Here is a 13,038-nt window from a genome sequence, read left to right on the forward strand (position 1 = left end):
CTTCTTCTAGTCTAGCCCCTCCATTTTGTCATCAGTGTTCTTCTGAAAGTACAAGTAGGATCATTACAATACCTAATATACAGCAAATATTCAGTGAATATCAAAGTTATTTCTGGCCTAAAATTCTATAGATTTCCATTGCCCATATTATAAAGTTCAAATTCCGTCGCATGACTTTAGACCCATGGTGCTCTGGGCCCACTCTACCATTCTGATCTTACCTCCCTCTACTATTCTCTCTTAGCTTAGGTATAATGTGTTGTGGACTACTAACCATTCTTAAATTTGTTTTCACCTTTGTTCAGGTATTCCACTGTTCTTCTATCTGAAATAGTCTTGCTTTTCAGACAAAATCCTAGTCACACTCTGATGCCTAATTCAGATGTCACCTAGGTAAAGCTTTTTCTGACTCTCCAGCTGGGGATTATTCCCTAATCCTGGCTTCCATTTATCTTTGTTCCCATGATTGTCTTTATCATATGTCATTGGTTTGGGGTATGTCTTCCTGTTTAGACTGTGCTCTCAAATATAGGGTGCCTGTTATCATTGTATCCTCAGGGTTTAGTTATATTACAGAATGACTCACTAAATGTTGAATTACTGAAGGACAAAGGAAAAAGAAAAACAGATGGGGGTGATGAGTAGATTAGACATTACCTAATCAAGTAGCTTAGTTCCCCTTCATGTTCTCCTTCCCTTGCCATTTCAGGATATCCATGGCCTAATGCACTAGAACTGATAAGCTAGAGATCTATGGACTAATCAAATGGAAGGGGAAAGTAGTGTAATGACCCCAAGAGCAGTGGCTTTAAAGCCATGCCTGGATCTATGGACCCTGGAAAGTAACCTTTCTGATCTTCACCTTCCTCAGTTGTGCACTGGGAGTAATTAGTGACAACCCCATAAGGAAATCGTGATGATTCAATAGGTTTGTTTCTAAAGCATTTCAACACGGTGTTTTGCCACATAGTAAATGGTCACTATGATCAGAACAGAGACCAGCAAGTAAAGTTTCCAGGCATCTTTTTCCAACACCAAAAAGGTACACGTCCCTCTAAGTAGTCTCTTACTGAAGAAACTAATGTTGATAAAACTTGCTGATGTGTAGTGTAACCCAGATTCCCTTCACATTGCCTCCAGAAACGTCCCCGTTCGTTTATAAGACTAAATTCAAATCTCAGTAAACTAAAAGGTATGGTCAACTTTCGTGAATTATCTACCCGGGTTTTACTCAATAGTAAGGGAAGGCCAGTGACCAGGTGAGTATGAAGACAGGATTTGTCACGTCCCAGGAAGTGAGTGACCCTGTCACAAAGCCAGCGGACACCTAACCACTCAGGTTAAGCAATGAATGAGGCGCTTGCGCAGTAGAATCCAGAGCGGGGGAAGCGGACGCTTGCGCAGAGGGGGAGTGACCGCGCGCTCCCCGCCCCGTCTCTGAAAGCCGCGCCAGCGCAGTTCCGAAAAGATCCCGCAGAGACAGCGCCTGCGCGGTCGTGGCCGAGGAAGCAGTGGCGGTAGCGGCGATGGAACCAGCCGAGCCGCTGAACGACTTAGTGTCAGCCGAGGGCCGAAACCGGAAGGCGGTGCTGTGCCAACGCTGTGGCTCCCGGGTGCTGCAGCCAGGGACCGCTCTCTTCTCCCGCCGACAGGTAGGGAGGCAGGTTGGAGGCGGCTCTCACCCGCACGCCTTCACAGGGGGCCGCGGCGGCTGGAGTCCGGGTCCCCGCGCGCGTTTCCGGAGACCGCGCCCCTCGTCGCGGCCCGGCTCCGCCCGAGGCTGCCCGCGCCGGAGTTGCGCGGCCGGAGCGCAGCCCGGGGCCGGTCTCCCGGGCCGGCCGGACCCCCGGCCCTAGCCCCGCGCTAGGTGTGGACGCTGCTGCTCCGCGTGCGGTGCAGGACTGAGCCGAGCCCGCCGGCTTCCGAGGGCCCGGCGGCCCGGGACGCCCGCAGCTCTTGCAGCTCCACGCTGCGGAGCGGCCCGATGGCGCCCGTGTACCTGGACTCGCGGCCCGCATCACACCGCACCCGCCGGTCTCCCTTCTGTCGGGCGCCCCTCCGCCCCAGAAGGAGCTCCAGAAACAACTTTGGTGTAGGGGATGTGACAGATGACTCCCGTAACCTACACGCTTTACCAAGGTGCTGGGTGGAACGCAGTTTCTCAAACGAATCCTGTTTCAAGTGGGATGGACACATCAAGTCCTGAAAATCAATTTTGAAGGAAGATTTAATTTCTATTCTAATCTTTTCTTCAAGTTACAGATTTTAATCTCCTTCATACATCACCCAAAGGGGAAAGTTGAGAACAGTTTTTTATTTTGGTAAATTTTTATTGAGATGTAACATACCCACAGGAAAGTGTAAAGTATAATCTCATTTCAGCTATGTGCATAGCCTATCACTCAAAATTGTCCCTAAAAATACGCTCTGCCCTCATGACCTATCACATTGAGAGTTAGGTTTCAACATAAGAATCTGGGGGGAAACACATTCAGTCTATAACAGGGTGCTGCTGGCACCTAGTAGGTAGAAGCCAGGAATGCTGCGAGGCATCCTGCAAAGCAGAAGACACCAACCCCCACTCCCCCTGGCCCCACAACAAAGAATTCTCCATCCCAGAATGTCAGTAGTACCGAGATTGAGAAACCATGGCCTAAAGACTACAAAGCACATTCACATCTATAATCTCAGTTGATCTTACGATATTGTTAGTATTTGCTGTTTATAGCACTAGCCTATGAGGTCCTGTATCCTGTCCACCGGTGTATCTCCTACACTTAAGACTGTGCACATAAGTAAGATCTTAATAGATACTTAGATTTAAATAAATTAGTGAACAAAAGCTATTAGCCCAGTGTAAATAATGGGTTAGCATGGTGAGAATGGATTAGTATGTCACTGTTGGTGCAGCATGTGTTCTTTGTAAGTCCTATAACTTTTTTTTTTAAGATTTTATTTATTTATTTGACAGAGGTTGGGGGAGAGCAAGCACAAGCAGGGGGAGCGACAGGCAGAGGGAGAAGCAGGCTCCCCGCTGAGCAAGGAGCCCTCTGTGGGGCTCAGTCCCAGGACCCTGGGATCACGACCCAAGCTGAAGGCAGCCGCTTAACCGACTGAGCCACCCAAGTGCCCCTATAACTGGTTTGGTTTTACATATAAAATGTTCATACCCTTGAACTTGGTACTTCTTGAAATCTTATCTAAAGTTGATGACAGAGGAAATTATAATGAAGCTGAATAGAGATGGAGGGAACAGCAGTGTGATGTTTCACAGTTGTTAGAAAAAGCATTGGTATGTTTAAAGAACTGAAAAGTTCAACTTGGCCAGAACACAGGATGTAATAAAACTGGCAAGAAACGAGGCCAGATGGAGTTAAGGTGATTGGAATAGAGGAGGTGAGGGAGCTCTGGGGATGACTCATCCCCTTGGGGGGGTAGAAGCTCACAAGTGGGGGTAGGATGTGGAATCACAAAGGAGACTGAGCCAGGTGCCAGTCAGCTGTGGATAGTGCAGAGTGACCAGGCCACCTCAGATGAGAGTGAGGGGTCACCAGATGGCAGAAACCTTAAAGGAGCAGAGGTGGATGTGAGGATGTAGGAGTAATAATTTGGAAGCAAGGAGAGCACTGGTTCCCGTTCCTGATCCTGAAGTAGGTGGAGTGTCAGAGAATGGGCAGCACTGGGGAGCCAGTGCTGGTGTCCTCAGCAAAGAGCCTTACTTCCCCATGAAGACAAAGAGGAAAGGGAACCCTCACCAAAGTTTGAGAATGTAGGAAACAGTGATGATGTTATCATAGAAGAGAGTAATTTGCTGTTTTACATTTTTTGGAGGGAGAGATTTGTGGCAGGAGTGGGCAGTGGAAGATTAACTCATAGGAGAAAGTATAGAGCGGTGTTTGGTGAAGAATATGAGAGCAGAGGACCTGAGAGCACACCCAAGAGCACTTTCTTCTGAGGCAAAACATGTCCTTAATCTTCGACCCAGCCAGTACACTGTGGGACCTCTATCCCAGGGAAATGAAAACTTACGTTCACACAAACACCTGTATATGAATGTTCATTGCACCTTTATTCATACTGTCCCCCAACTGGAAACAGCCCAGGTGTCCTTCAACAGGGGAATGACTAAACAGACTGTGGTACAGCCATCCACTGGAATGAACTACAGTGGAGTGAGCTACTGATACATACAACTTGGACGGATCTCCAGGGAATTATGCTGAGTGACAAAAGCCAGTCCCCAAATATTACATACTGTATGATTCCATTTCTGTGCCATTTTTGAGTTTTAGAAATGGAGAGCAGATGAGTGATTGCCGGGGCTAGGAACTGGGGGCTGGGCGCTTTGGTAAGTGTGGTTATAGAAGTGACGTGAGGGATCCTCCTGGTGGTGGAACTGTTCAGTGTCTTGACTGTGGTGGCGGATACGTGAACTTACTCGGGGTAAAATTGACCCAACTGTATACACACACATTACACACAGAAATGAGTCCAAGTAAACTGGGGAAATCTGAATAAAATCAATGGAGTGTCTCAGTGTTGATGTCCTGTTTGTGATATTATACTCTGGATTTGCAAAATATTACCATCGGGGAAAACTCTATTACCAAACACAGGGTACCTGGAATTTCTGTATTGTTTCTTAATATAGAACTAATTAGTGTATTATTTCTTCACTACATGTGAACCTACAGTTACCTCAATAAAACTTTAAAACTGGGGCGCCTGGGTGGCTCAGTCGTTAAGCAAATAAAATCTTAAAAAAAAAAAAACAACTTTAAAACTGATTAAACATTTTATTTATTTATTTTTAAAGATTTTATTTATTTGACAGAGACACAGCGAGAGAGGGAACACGAGCAGGGGGAGTGGGAGAGGGAGAAGCAGGCTCCCCGCAGAGCAGGGAGCCCGATGCTGGGCTCAATCCCAGGACCCTGGGATCATGACCTGAGCTGAAGGCAAATGCTCAACGACTGAGCTACCCAGGCGCCCCTGATTAAACATTTTAAAAATGAGGACATTATGCTAAGTGAAATAAGCTAGTCACCAAAAGACAAATACTGTATGACTCCACTCATATGAGGTACCAAGTGTAGTCAGATTCATAGAGAAAGAAAGCACAATGGTGGTTGCAATGGACTGGAAAATGGGGAGTTAGTGTTTAATGGGTACCAAGTTTGGGAAAATGAACAAATTCTGGAGATGGTGGTCATGGGGGTGATGGTTGCATCACAACATATATATATTTATTTAATGCCACTAAACCACACACTTAAAAATGACTTAAATGGTAAGTTTTAGTGGAGCCTGGGTGGGTCAGTCAGTTGAGCATGAGTCTTGATTTTGGCTCAGGTTGTGATCTCAGGGTCCTGGGATCACTACCCCCCCACCCCCCTGCCACCACATCAGCCTCCACACTCGGCAGGGAGCCTGCTTGAGGATTCTCTCTCTACCTCTCCCTCTGCCTCTTCCCCTGCTCACACACACTCTCTCTCTCTCAAATAAATGCAATCTTTTTTAAAAATGATGTTTTATGGTATGTATATATAGTTGATCACAAAAAATTAGGAATTAGAATGGAACATGCATTTCAATTATGTTAGGCAATATTCTAGTTCTCTATTGCTGTGTAACAAGATCACCCAAGAATGGTGACCTAAAACATTAACATTTATTTTGCTCACAATCTGGGGAGTTGACTGGGCCTAGCTAGACAGTTCTCATTTGGGGTCTTTCGTGTGCAGGCAGAAGGGTTATCTGAAACGCTCTCTCCCTCACATGTCTGCCTGTGGACTGGGAAGACTCAAACACCTGAGCACCGGGACAGGCTCTGGGGGCATCTGTCCCCATGGTCTCTCCACGTGGTGGCCTCAGGAGCCGCAATTCTTACATAAAAGCTGAAGGCTCCCGGAGCAAGTGGTCCCACAGAAACCAGCAAAAGTGGCCTGGCCTTTTCTAACCTAGCCTGTCACCTCCACCGCACTTGAATCATCAGGGGCTAGCACAGGGGCCTGTCCAGGCTCAGGGAGAGAGGCATGGACTCCACCTCCTGGTGGAAGGATTGTCAAAGAATTTGTGCACATTTTAAAACCATCACAAATACTCACAGAAGGGAGAAAGTTTCAAAAAAGTTACCACAAGTTTGCTCTGTATTGTAACAGTTTTTATTTTCATCTATATTGTAGCATGCTTGCCAAGTTTCCTACCATGAGAATGGATTTTTACAAAGAGAAAATATTTTTAAAAGGGTGGCTAACAGTTTTTGTTTTTTTTCCCCAAAGATTTTATTTATAAGATGCCTGGGTGGCTCAGTCAGTTAAGCTCTGCCTTCGGCTCAGGTCATGATTCCAGTGTCCTGGGATCGAGTCTCACATTGGGCTCCTTGCTCAGCGGGGAGCCTGCTTCTCCCTCTGCCTGCTGCTCCCCCTGCTTGTGCTCTTTCTCTCTCTCTCTCTCTGACAAATAAATAATCTTTTCTAAAAAAAAAAAAAGATTTTATTTGTGGGGCGCCTGAGTGGCTCAGTCGTTAAGAGTCTGCCTTCGGCTCAGGTCATGATCCCAGGGTCCTGGGATGGAGCCCCGCATCGAGCTCCCTGCTCAGCGGAAAGCCTGCTTCTCTCTCTCCCACTCCCCCTGCTTGTGTTCCCTCTCTTGCTGTCTCTCTGTCAAATAAATAAATAAAATCTTTAAAAAAAAGATTTTATTTGTGAGAAAAAGCACATGAGCAGGGAGAGGGGCACAGGTAGAGGGACAAGCAGACTCCCCACTGAGCAGGGAACCTGATGCGGGGCTCTATCCCAGAACCCAAGGATCATGACCTGAGCCAAAGGCAGATGCTTAACCAACTGAGCCATCCAGGTGCCCTTGTTAGCAGTTCTTGAAAAAGGAAAAGGAGTTCCACTGACAATCTCACTGAGTTGGGGGTATTCTACATCTCTCTGAGGAGATGGCCCAGGATTAGGGTACTGGCTGGGGTCGTGAGCAGTTAACCCACCTGGTCAGGGATGTAACTGGCAACTTTGGCCTCCAACCAGCTAAGTTAGCAGCCTCAAATTAGATAGTAATTTTTTGATTTCCACCCCAATGTTTATCTAGAAAGCCTAATTGTATTCCAAATATTAGATCCCAAAACTTGACCCTGCAATAGCCCTGGGCACTGCAGAGAATGGGTTGAGAGCCATACAGATACACGTACAATGTACATATATATATAAGTCTAGCCTTGTGGATCTGACTTACAGGATTTAAATAAAAATGGGAATGTTGAGAAAGAGAGGGAACAGGACCCAGTCTGACCCCTTGAATGAATGGTTAATAGTATTTCCCTTAAATCACTACTCAAAAAAGAGACTGCAGAGGTGGTGTTTTGCATTATAAAAACAAAACAATACAAAAAACAGTGGGAGGGAAGCTGATGCTCCTTTCTTAGACACTTTTTAAAGGCTAATGTTTAAAAAGTCTTTGATTTTTCTCCCCTTAAAGTTTCACTTGCCTTATGTTTAGTTAAGATGATTTCACACCTACACTATAGGCCAGAAATACTTGTAGGAAATCCAGAGAGATACAGCTAGGTTTGGAATCCAGGTTTCCTGGTCCCTGAATTTTGATTCCTCTTTGCTTCTGCCTGTTCCCATTTTCACTTAGGGTAAAACAAAGCAATGGGGACTCATTTAAACATTAGATGAGGTGAAAAGGGTGACTGGAATGACAATATAAGAGGAGGGACTGTCCTATTTTGTGATGTCCTCAGATGATGTCTCAGGTGACACCACGTAGGGTAGTGCACAGATACCTGTTTTACTAAGCCAAGTGCTGGGCAGATGGGGAGTAGAATGTTCTGGATCAGTGCTCTCTCCTCCCTATTAGGGACAGCCACTGGCCAGAATCTGGCCCAGAGTTCAGAAGTGCAAACTCCAGGGTATTTAATACATACTAGCAGCTTTGTGATTCCCTAACAGTCGAGTTCAGGAAGAGGCTTGCTCATCCCTACCAAAGCATTTGCCTCTTTTGGACTGATGTCGGTCCAGTTTTTTTTTTTTAATTTAAAAAAAAACTGGTTTTTGCTTTTATTCTGCTTGCTAATGTCAGACTAGCACATTGAGGCCATCCTGTTTTATTAGAGTTTGGGGATGCAGTGGAAGCGTACCCTGGGGTGGAAAATAAGTGTAGTGGCAGCAGCAATAATGATGAGGAGCAGAGGGGTAAGAAGCTTTGCTGGCATCGTATCTTCGAGTACGCTGGGGCAGCTAAAAGTGCGTAAACTAACCTTATAGGGAAGAAATTAAAGGGTGTGTATGTGTGTGAGGCTTTGTCCTAATGATCGGGAAGGCATGTTGATTAGGGGGTACAAGGATCCTCGGGATAATATTCCAAATTCTAGAACTAGATTTTCCTTTTTAATGCTCTTTTGGTAAGATAAATCCAGCATATATGTAACACTGATAGACTAGAGCAAAGCCAGATATCCTGTATGTATTCTTTTGATAAATATTTGAGTTCCTGCTCCGTATCCGTTATTATTCTTGGCGCTGGGGTTATAGTAGTGAACAGGAAAGGTAAGCTCCTTGCTTTCTTGGGGCTTACATTCTAGTGGAGGGAGACCCATGGTAAATAACTAAGCCAATAAATTAATAATTTCAGAGAATGATAAGAAAGAGGCAGCGGCATAAGGAGACTTTCGGCGGTGACGAATACGCTTGTCATCTTGCTGGGAGTGGTTTATCAGTATTTGCATGGGCCAAAATGTATCAGATTGTACGCTTTAAATATGTGCAGTGTATGTATCGATTACACCGCAGGAAAGGCATTTTAAAAAACAAAATACAATGGGCAGTATGGGAATCTTACTCATTGTTTGGTCAGAGAAGGCCTCCTGAAGAGGTTGCATTTGAGCTGAATATCATGAAGGAGCCAGCTTTGCCGAGATCTGAGGGCAGAGCACACTCACCCTGTCGGAAGGAGGCAAGAAGGCCAGTGTGGCTGCAGCAGAATGACCTAGACGGAGATGAGGAACAGGCAGGGCCTTACAGACCATGGTAAGGACAGCAGTGAAGCCACATGACAGCAGCACGTTACCTCTTTCCTGTGTCTTAAGAATCCGGGCATGGACTAGAGGCAACAGAGAAGCCACTCAGCATTCTGGTCTATAACTTAGTGTTAGGGCTGCTGATCTCGTTTTCATTCCGAGAAACTGCCAGGGAGCAATGTAAAGTATAAGCAGAATGGGGGTGATGATGTGACTGGGCCAGTCAGCCTGCGTATTCTTTGTGTTCTCTTCCCCTGCAGCTTTTCCTTCCCTCCATGAGAAAGAAGCCAGCTCTGGCTGATGGCAGCAATCCTGATGGCGATCTCCTCCAGGAGCACTGGCTGGTTGATGACATGTTCATCTTCGAGAACGTGGGCTTCACCAAGGACGTGGGCAACATCAAGTTTCTGGTGTGCGCAGACTGTGAAATCGGACCAATTGGCTGGCATTGCCTAGATGACAAGAACAGTTTCTATGTGGCCTTGGAACGGGTTTCCCATGAGTAACTGAGGGGAGGGGGACACAGCTCCACCCCCAACTATAAAAGCTACTCCCCTCAAGAACTGGCCTTTAACCTGGTGTAACCACTCTGCCGCCACCTTCTCTGTACTAATGTAAATTATGAGTATCGACATGTCCGGTTGAACATGCATAGGGCTAATCCCGCTTCCTTAAAGCCTCAAGTGCATGCCTCTTAAATAGCTCACTTTGCGTCCCCACATCTCCTAATCTCCCTTTTCCCCCAGTTGCAGGACACTGGAACAGGTCTACAAATCTGCTCTCATCCCTGGCATCCTGCCTGGGCTCTCTGACCCTGGGCTCCCTGGTGTCTTGCTCTGTAAGAGCAGCATTCAGCCTTTTAGCCAAGATGACACATGACAGCTGATGCTCGTGCTAATAGTTCAAACTCCACATTTTTGTCTCATTCAAGAAAGCATACAAGTGTCTGAGAGTGACTTTGTTGTATGACTAACTTTATCTACAGTAATTTATTCTTTTTAAAAGTATAGCATTTACAGACTTCGGTATTTAAACTAATAAGAAACACATTACTTCGGACACACCTGTAATACCATGTTTGAGAGCCGAGTCCCTATGTTTATAGTGACTTTTTATTGTGAAGATGAATATATCCCCTTTTCCCTTCAAATCTTGCCGTGGTTTCTCTTTACATTAGAAGTAGGTTGAGAATCAGATTTTCAGCCCTATCTGGCAGCCACCCCAGGAAAACTCAGCCCTGGTTTTGACTCAGAGTGGAGGATATGGGAAATAGGAGGGACAGACCTTTGCCACGTTATACATGACTTTACAGGTTTGTCTTATCTGCGCAAGTAACTCTTCCTTTGTTCTTAGGAGAGACTTCTCTAATGGATAGTGTCATCATTTACTGAACCTACTAAGCATGGTCCTCAGAGTTGTGGTTCAATGGGAATCCCTGTACCAACCCAGAACACAAACTTTCTGTCCAAATGCCACTATCTCTATCGCTGTGGGGTTGCTCTAACAGTTCAATGTTAGCAAACTTATTAACCTTTCAGTATGATTGTCACTTGTTCTCTCATTTCTCTTCTGAAGTGACTCAACATCTTAGGAATCTCTGTGAACAGGTCTCAGGTGTCCTCCCATAAGCCCTACCTCTAAGATTGAGGAGACCCTAAAATTGAAATAAGGACTAAATAGAAATCCTACAATCTACAGCCCATCCTTCTGTATCTATTTTCTGCTTGCTTCTACCTTCTTTCTCCCCAGAACTTTTCTAAGGGTTCCCCAACTAAAGTGTAGGCCTTGGACATGGTTTTGCAACCAACCTACTCTAGAAAGGTGGCTTCCTTCCCCAGTCATAGCCTCGGTGAGCTCTAGCTGAAAATGAGAGAACTGTTCTCTAGACGGTCAAATGTCCATGATTATGGCATTTGTAGAAAAACAACTGTGAGAATTATCCACTCAGGTCAGAAGGAACAAAACCAAGTAGATGCCTCTAGGGGCATGTGGCCCCTCCTATCACAAGCCAAAACGTACACAAAGCATTTTTTTTAAATTAGACTTTGACTTTTTTTTCCTTTTTTAATCACAGAATAGTACACGTTCATTGCAGATAAATACAAAAATGGGTATAAACATTTTTTTAATCATTCATTTCCACCATCCAGAGACTGCCTCTGGTAATGTGGTGAAACTCCGGTTCTCAGTGTTTTTCTATATGTATATATAAACATATATGGTTTTTAAAAATAAATACTATATCATACTGTGCTCTTTTATAACTTGCTTTTTCCATTTGACAACATACTGACTTCCCATGTTAACAGATAACCATCTATGGACACCCTTGTTTTTAGTATTCCATTGTATTTCTGTATTATAATTTACTTAAACAATCTACTATTAGATTGTCTCCAGTTTCTTATAAACAATGTGATGTAACATGCAACTTTATAGTTAAATCTGTATACACATTCTCAATTATTTCCTACGTTATTAGAAGTAGAATTGCAGGGTATGCATGTTTTCATGGATTTGCTCTGTTGACACATATTCTTCAGAAACAGCTGTGCTAGTTCACCTCCTCCAGCAGTGTAGAAGAGCACTCGTTTCTCTGATACCTTCCTAACACTGGGTATTTATTATCATTAAAAGACTATTTTGCCACTTTAATAGAAAAAGCATCTCATTGTTTTAATTTGCATTTATTTTGTTTAATGAAATTTTTATACACTTATTGGTCATTTGTATTTTTTTTTTTAAAGAACTGCCAAACATTGTTGCCCCAATAGCCAAAAATATCAAGTTGTTATTCTGCCTTTGCAGTTTAATTTGAAATAAAGGCATTTAAACAGTAGAAGTTAGATTCCTGTATGTCCTTGGGAAGAATATGCAATTTGAAAAAGCAGAGGAGAGCAGAAACCTGAACCTTAGGGTTTCTCTTGAGGTCTTCCAACAAATTAATCATTTAGTGTCTGCTATAAAATGAGGATGTCACCTCTTTGTTCCCCTTACACATAATAGGCTCTCAATAAAGACTTGTGAAATCATTAACTGCTTTGTCATAGGTAGAAAGAAGTAGCCCATGAGTATAGAAACCTGCTGCTATGAGTACAGAAACCTGCAGTTGCTGTTAGGGAGAGCAATTGATTTTTCCAAGGCCTCACTGTTTCTACAAAATTCTTTTTAACACAGAATCAGAGGTGGACAGCGGTGTACTGACATTTTACATATTGTTACTATGCCGTGTGTGAACCTACTCAAGTAACTCCAATGTGTAACCAATGAGAACTTCTGTTCCTGATAATGGTGGATAGGTAATTTTGGATGACCATCCCACTGAGGGCAACTAGAAAGGCTGGACAAAATATTTTAAAAATCCAAAGGCATCAGAGAGCTAAAGTGTTTAAAGAATTACTGGACCAGGACCACTGAGAAGATTGAGGCCCTGAGAAGTGGGCCCAGTATTACAGGCCACTCTTCTGTTGGGGGCATTTGCAATGTGGAGGGGGGCAGGTCAGAGGCTGGTGGGCGACTGTGACAGCCTTCCAGAAGTAGGGGTCTGGGCCTGTCAGAGAGTGGTAGACCTGGTAAGTGTTTGTCACATTGGGTTGAGGCGCTCGGTCTTTTGCACCCCAAGAATAGGGGTGAGCCAGAAGTAGGAAATAGAAAGGCTCTCTTAGGGGATTGCAGCTTGGCTTCCAATGATATCAGTCCTTGAAATTAGATTAAGTTGATCCCAAAGTGGAAATTTCCCCAAACCCTTGGCATAAGCAAACAAAAACGCACTCTGGAGAAAAATGTCATCATCCTAAACTTTGACTCATTTCTTTTTTTTTTTTTTTTTTAAAGATTTTATTTATTTATCTGACAGAGACAGAGATAGCAAGAGCAGGAACACAAGCAGGGAGAGTGGGAGAGGGAGAAGCAGGCTTCCTGCTGAGCAGGGAGCCTGATGTGAGGCTCGGTCCCAGGACCCTGGGATCATGACTGGAGTCGAAGGCAGATGCTTAACTGACTGAGCCACCCAG

The 13,038-nt window shown here is 44.5% G+C and overlaps 1 protein-coding gene across 1 annotated transcript; it reads left to right on the forward strand.

Moving 5' to 3' along the window:
- The first annotated feature begins 105 nt into the window (after window positions 1–105).
- Window positions 106–11,680, forward strand: RABIF (RAB interacting factor). Its single transcript, XM_032422187.1, has 2 exons — window positions 106–1,652; window positions 9,286–11,680. Exons 1-2 carry the CDS (start codon window positions 1,527–1,529, stop codon window positions 9,529–9,531), a joined length of 372 nt encoding a protein of 123 aa, XP_032278078.1. The 5' UTR covers window positions 106–1,526; the 3' UTR covers window positions 9,532–11,680.
- Window positions 11,681–13,038: the final 1,358 nt, after the last annotated feature.

The sequence above is a fragment of the Phoca vitulina genome, unplaced genomic scaffold (assembly GCF_004348235.1).
Source record: "Phoca vitulina isolate PV1807 unplaced genomic scaffold, GSC_HSeal_1.0 scaffold26, whole genome shotgun sequence".
NCBI lineage: Eukaryota > Metazoa > Chordata > Mammalia > Carnivora > Phocidae > Phoca > Phoca vitulina.

What these genes read in the sequence shown, in the direction of transcription:
- RABIF (XM_032422187.1), top strand. Translation starts at nt 1,527, where the DNA reads ATGGAACCAGCCGAGCCGCTGAACGACTTAGTGTCAGCCGAGGGCCGA. An exon ending in CTCTCTTCTCCCGCCGACAG is followed by an intron (nt 1,653 to 9,285) that starts GTAGGGAGGCAG and finishes CTTCCCCTGCAG; the next exon opens with CTTTTCCTTCCCTCCATGAG.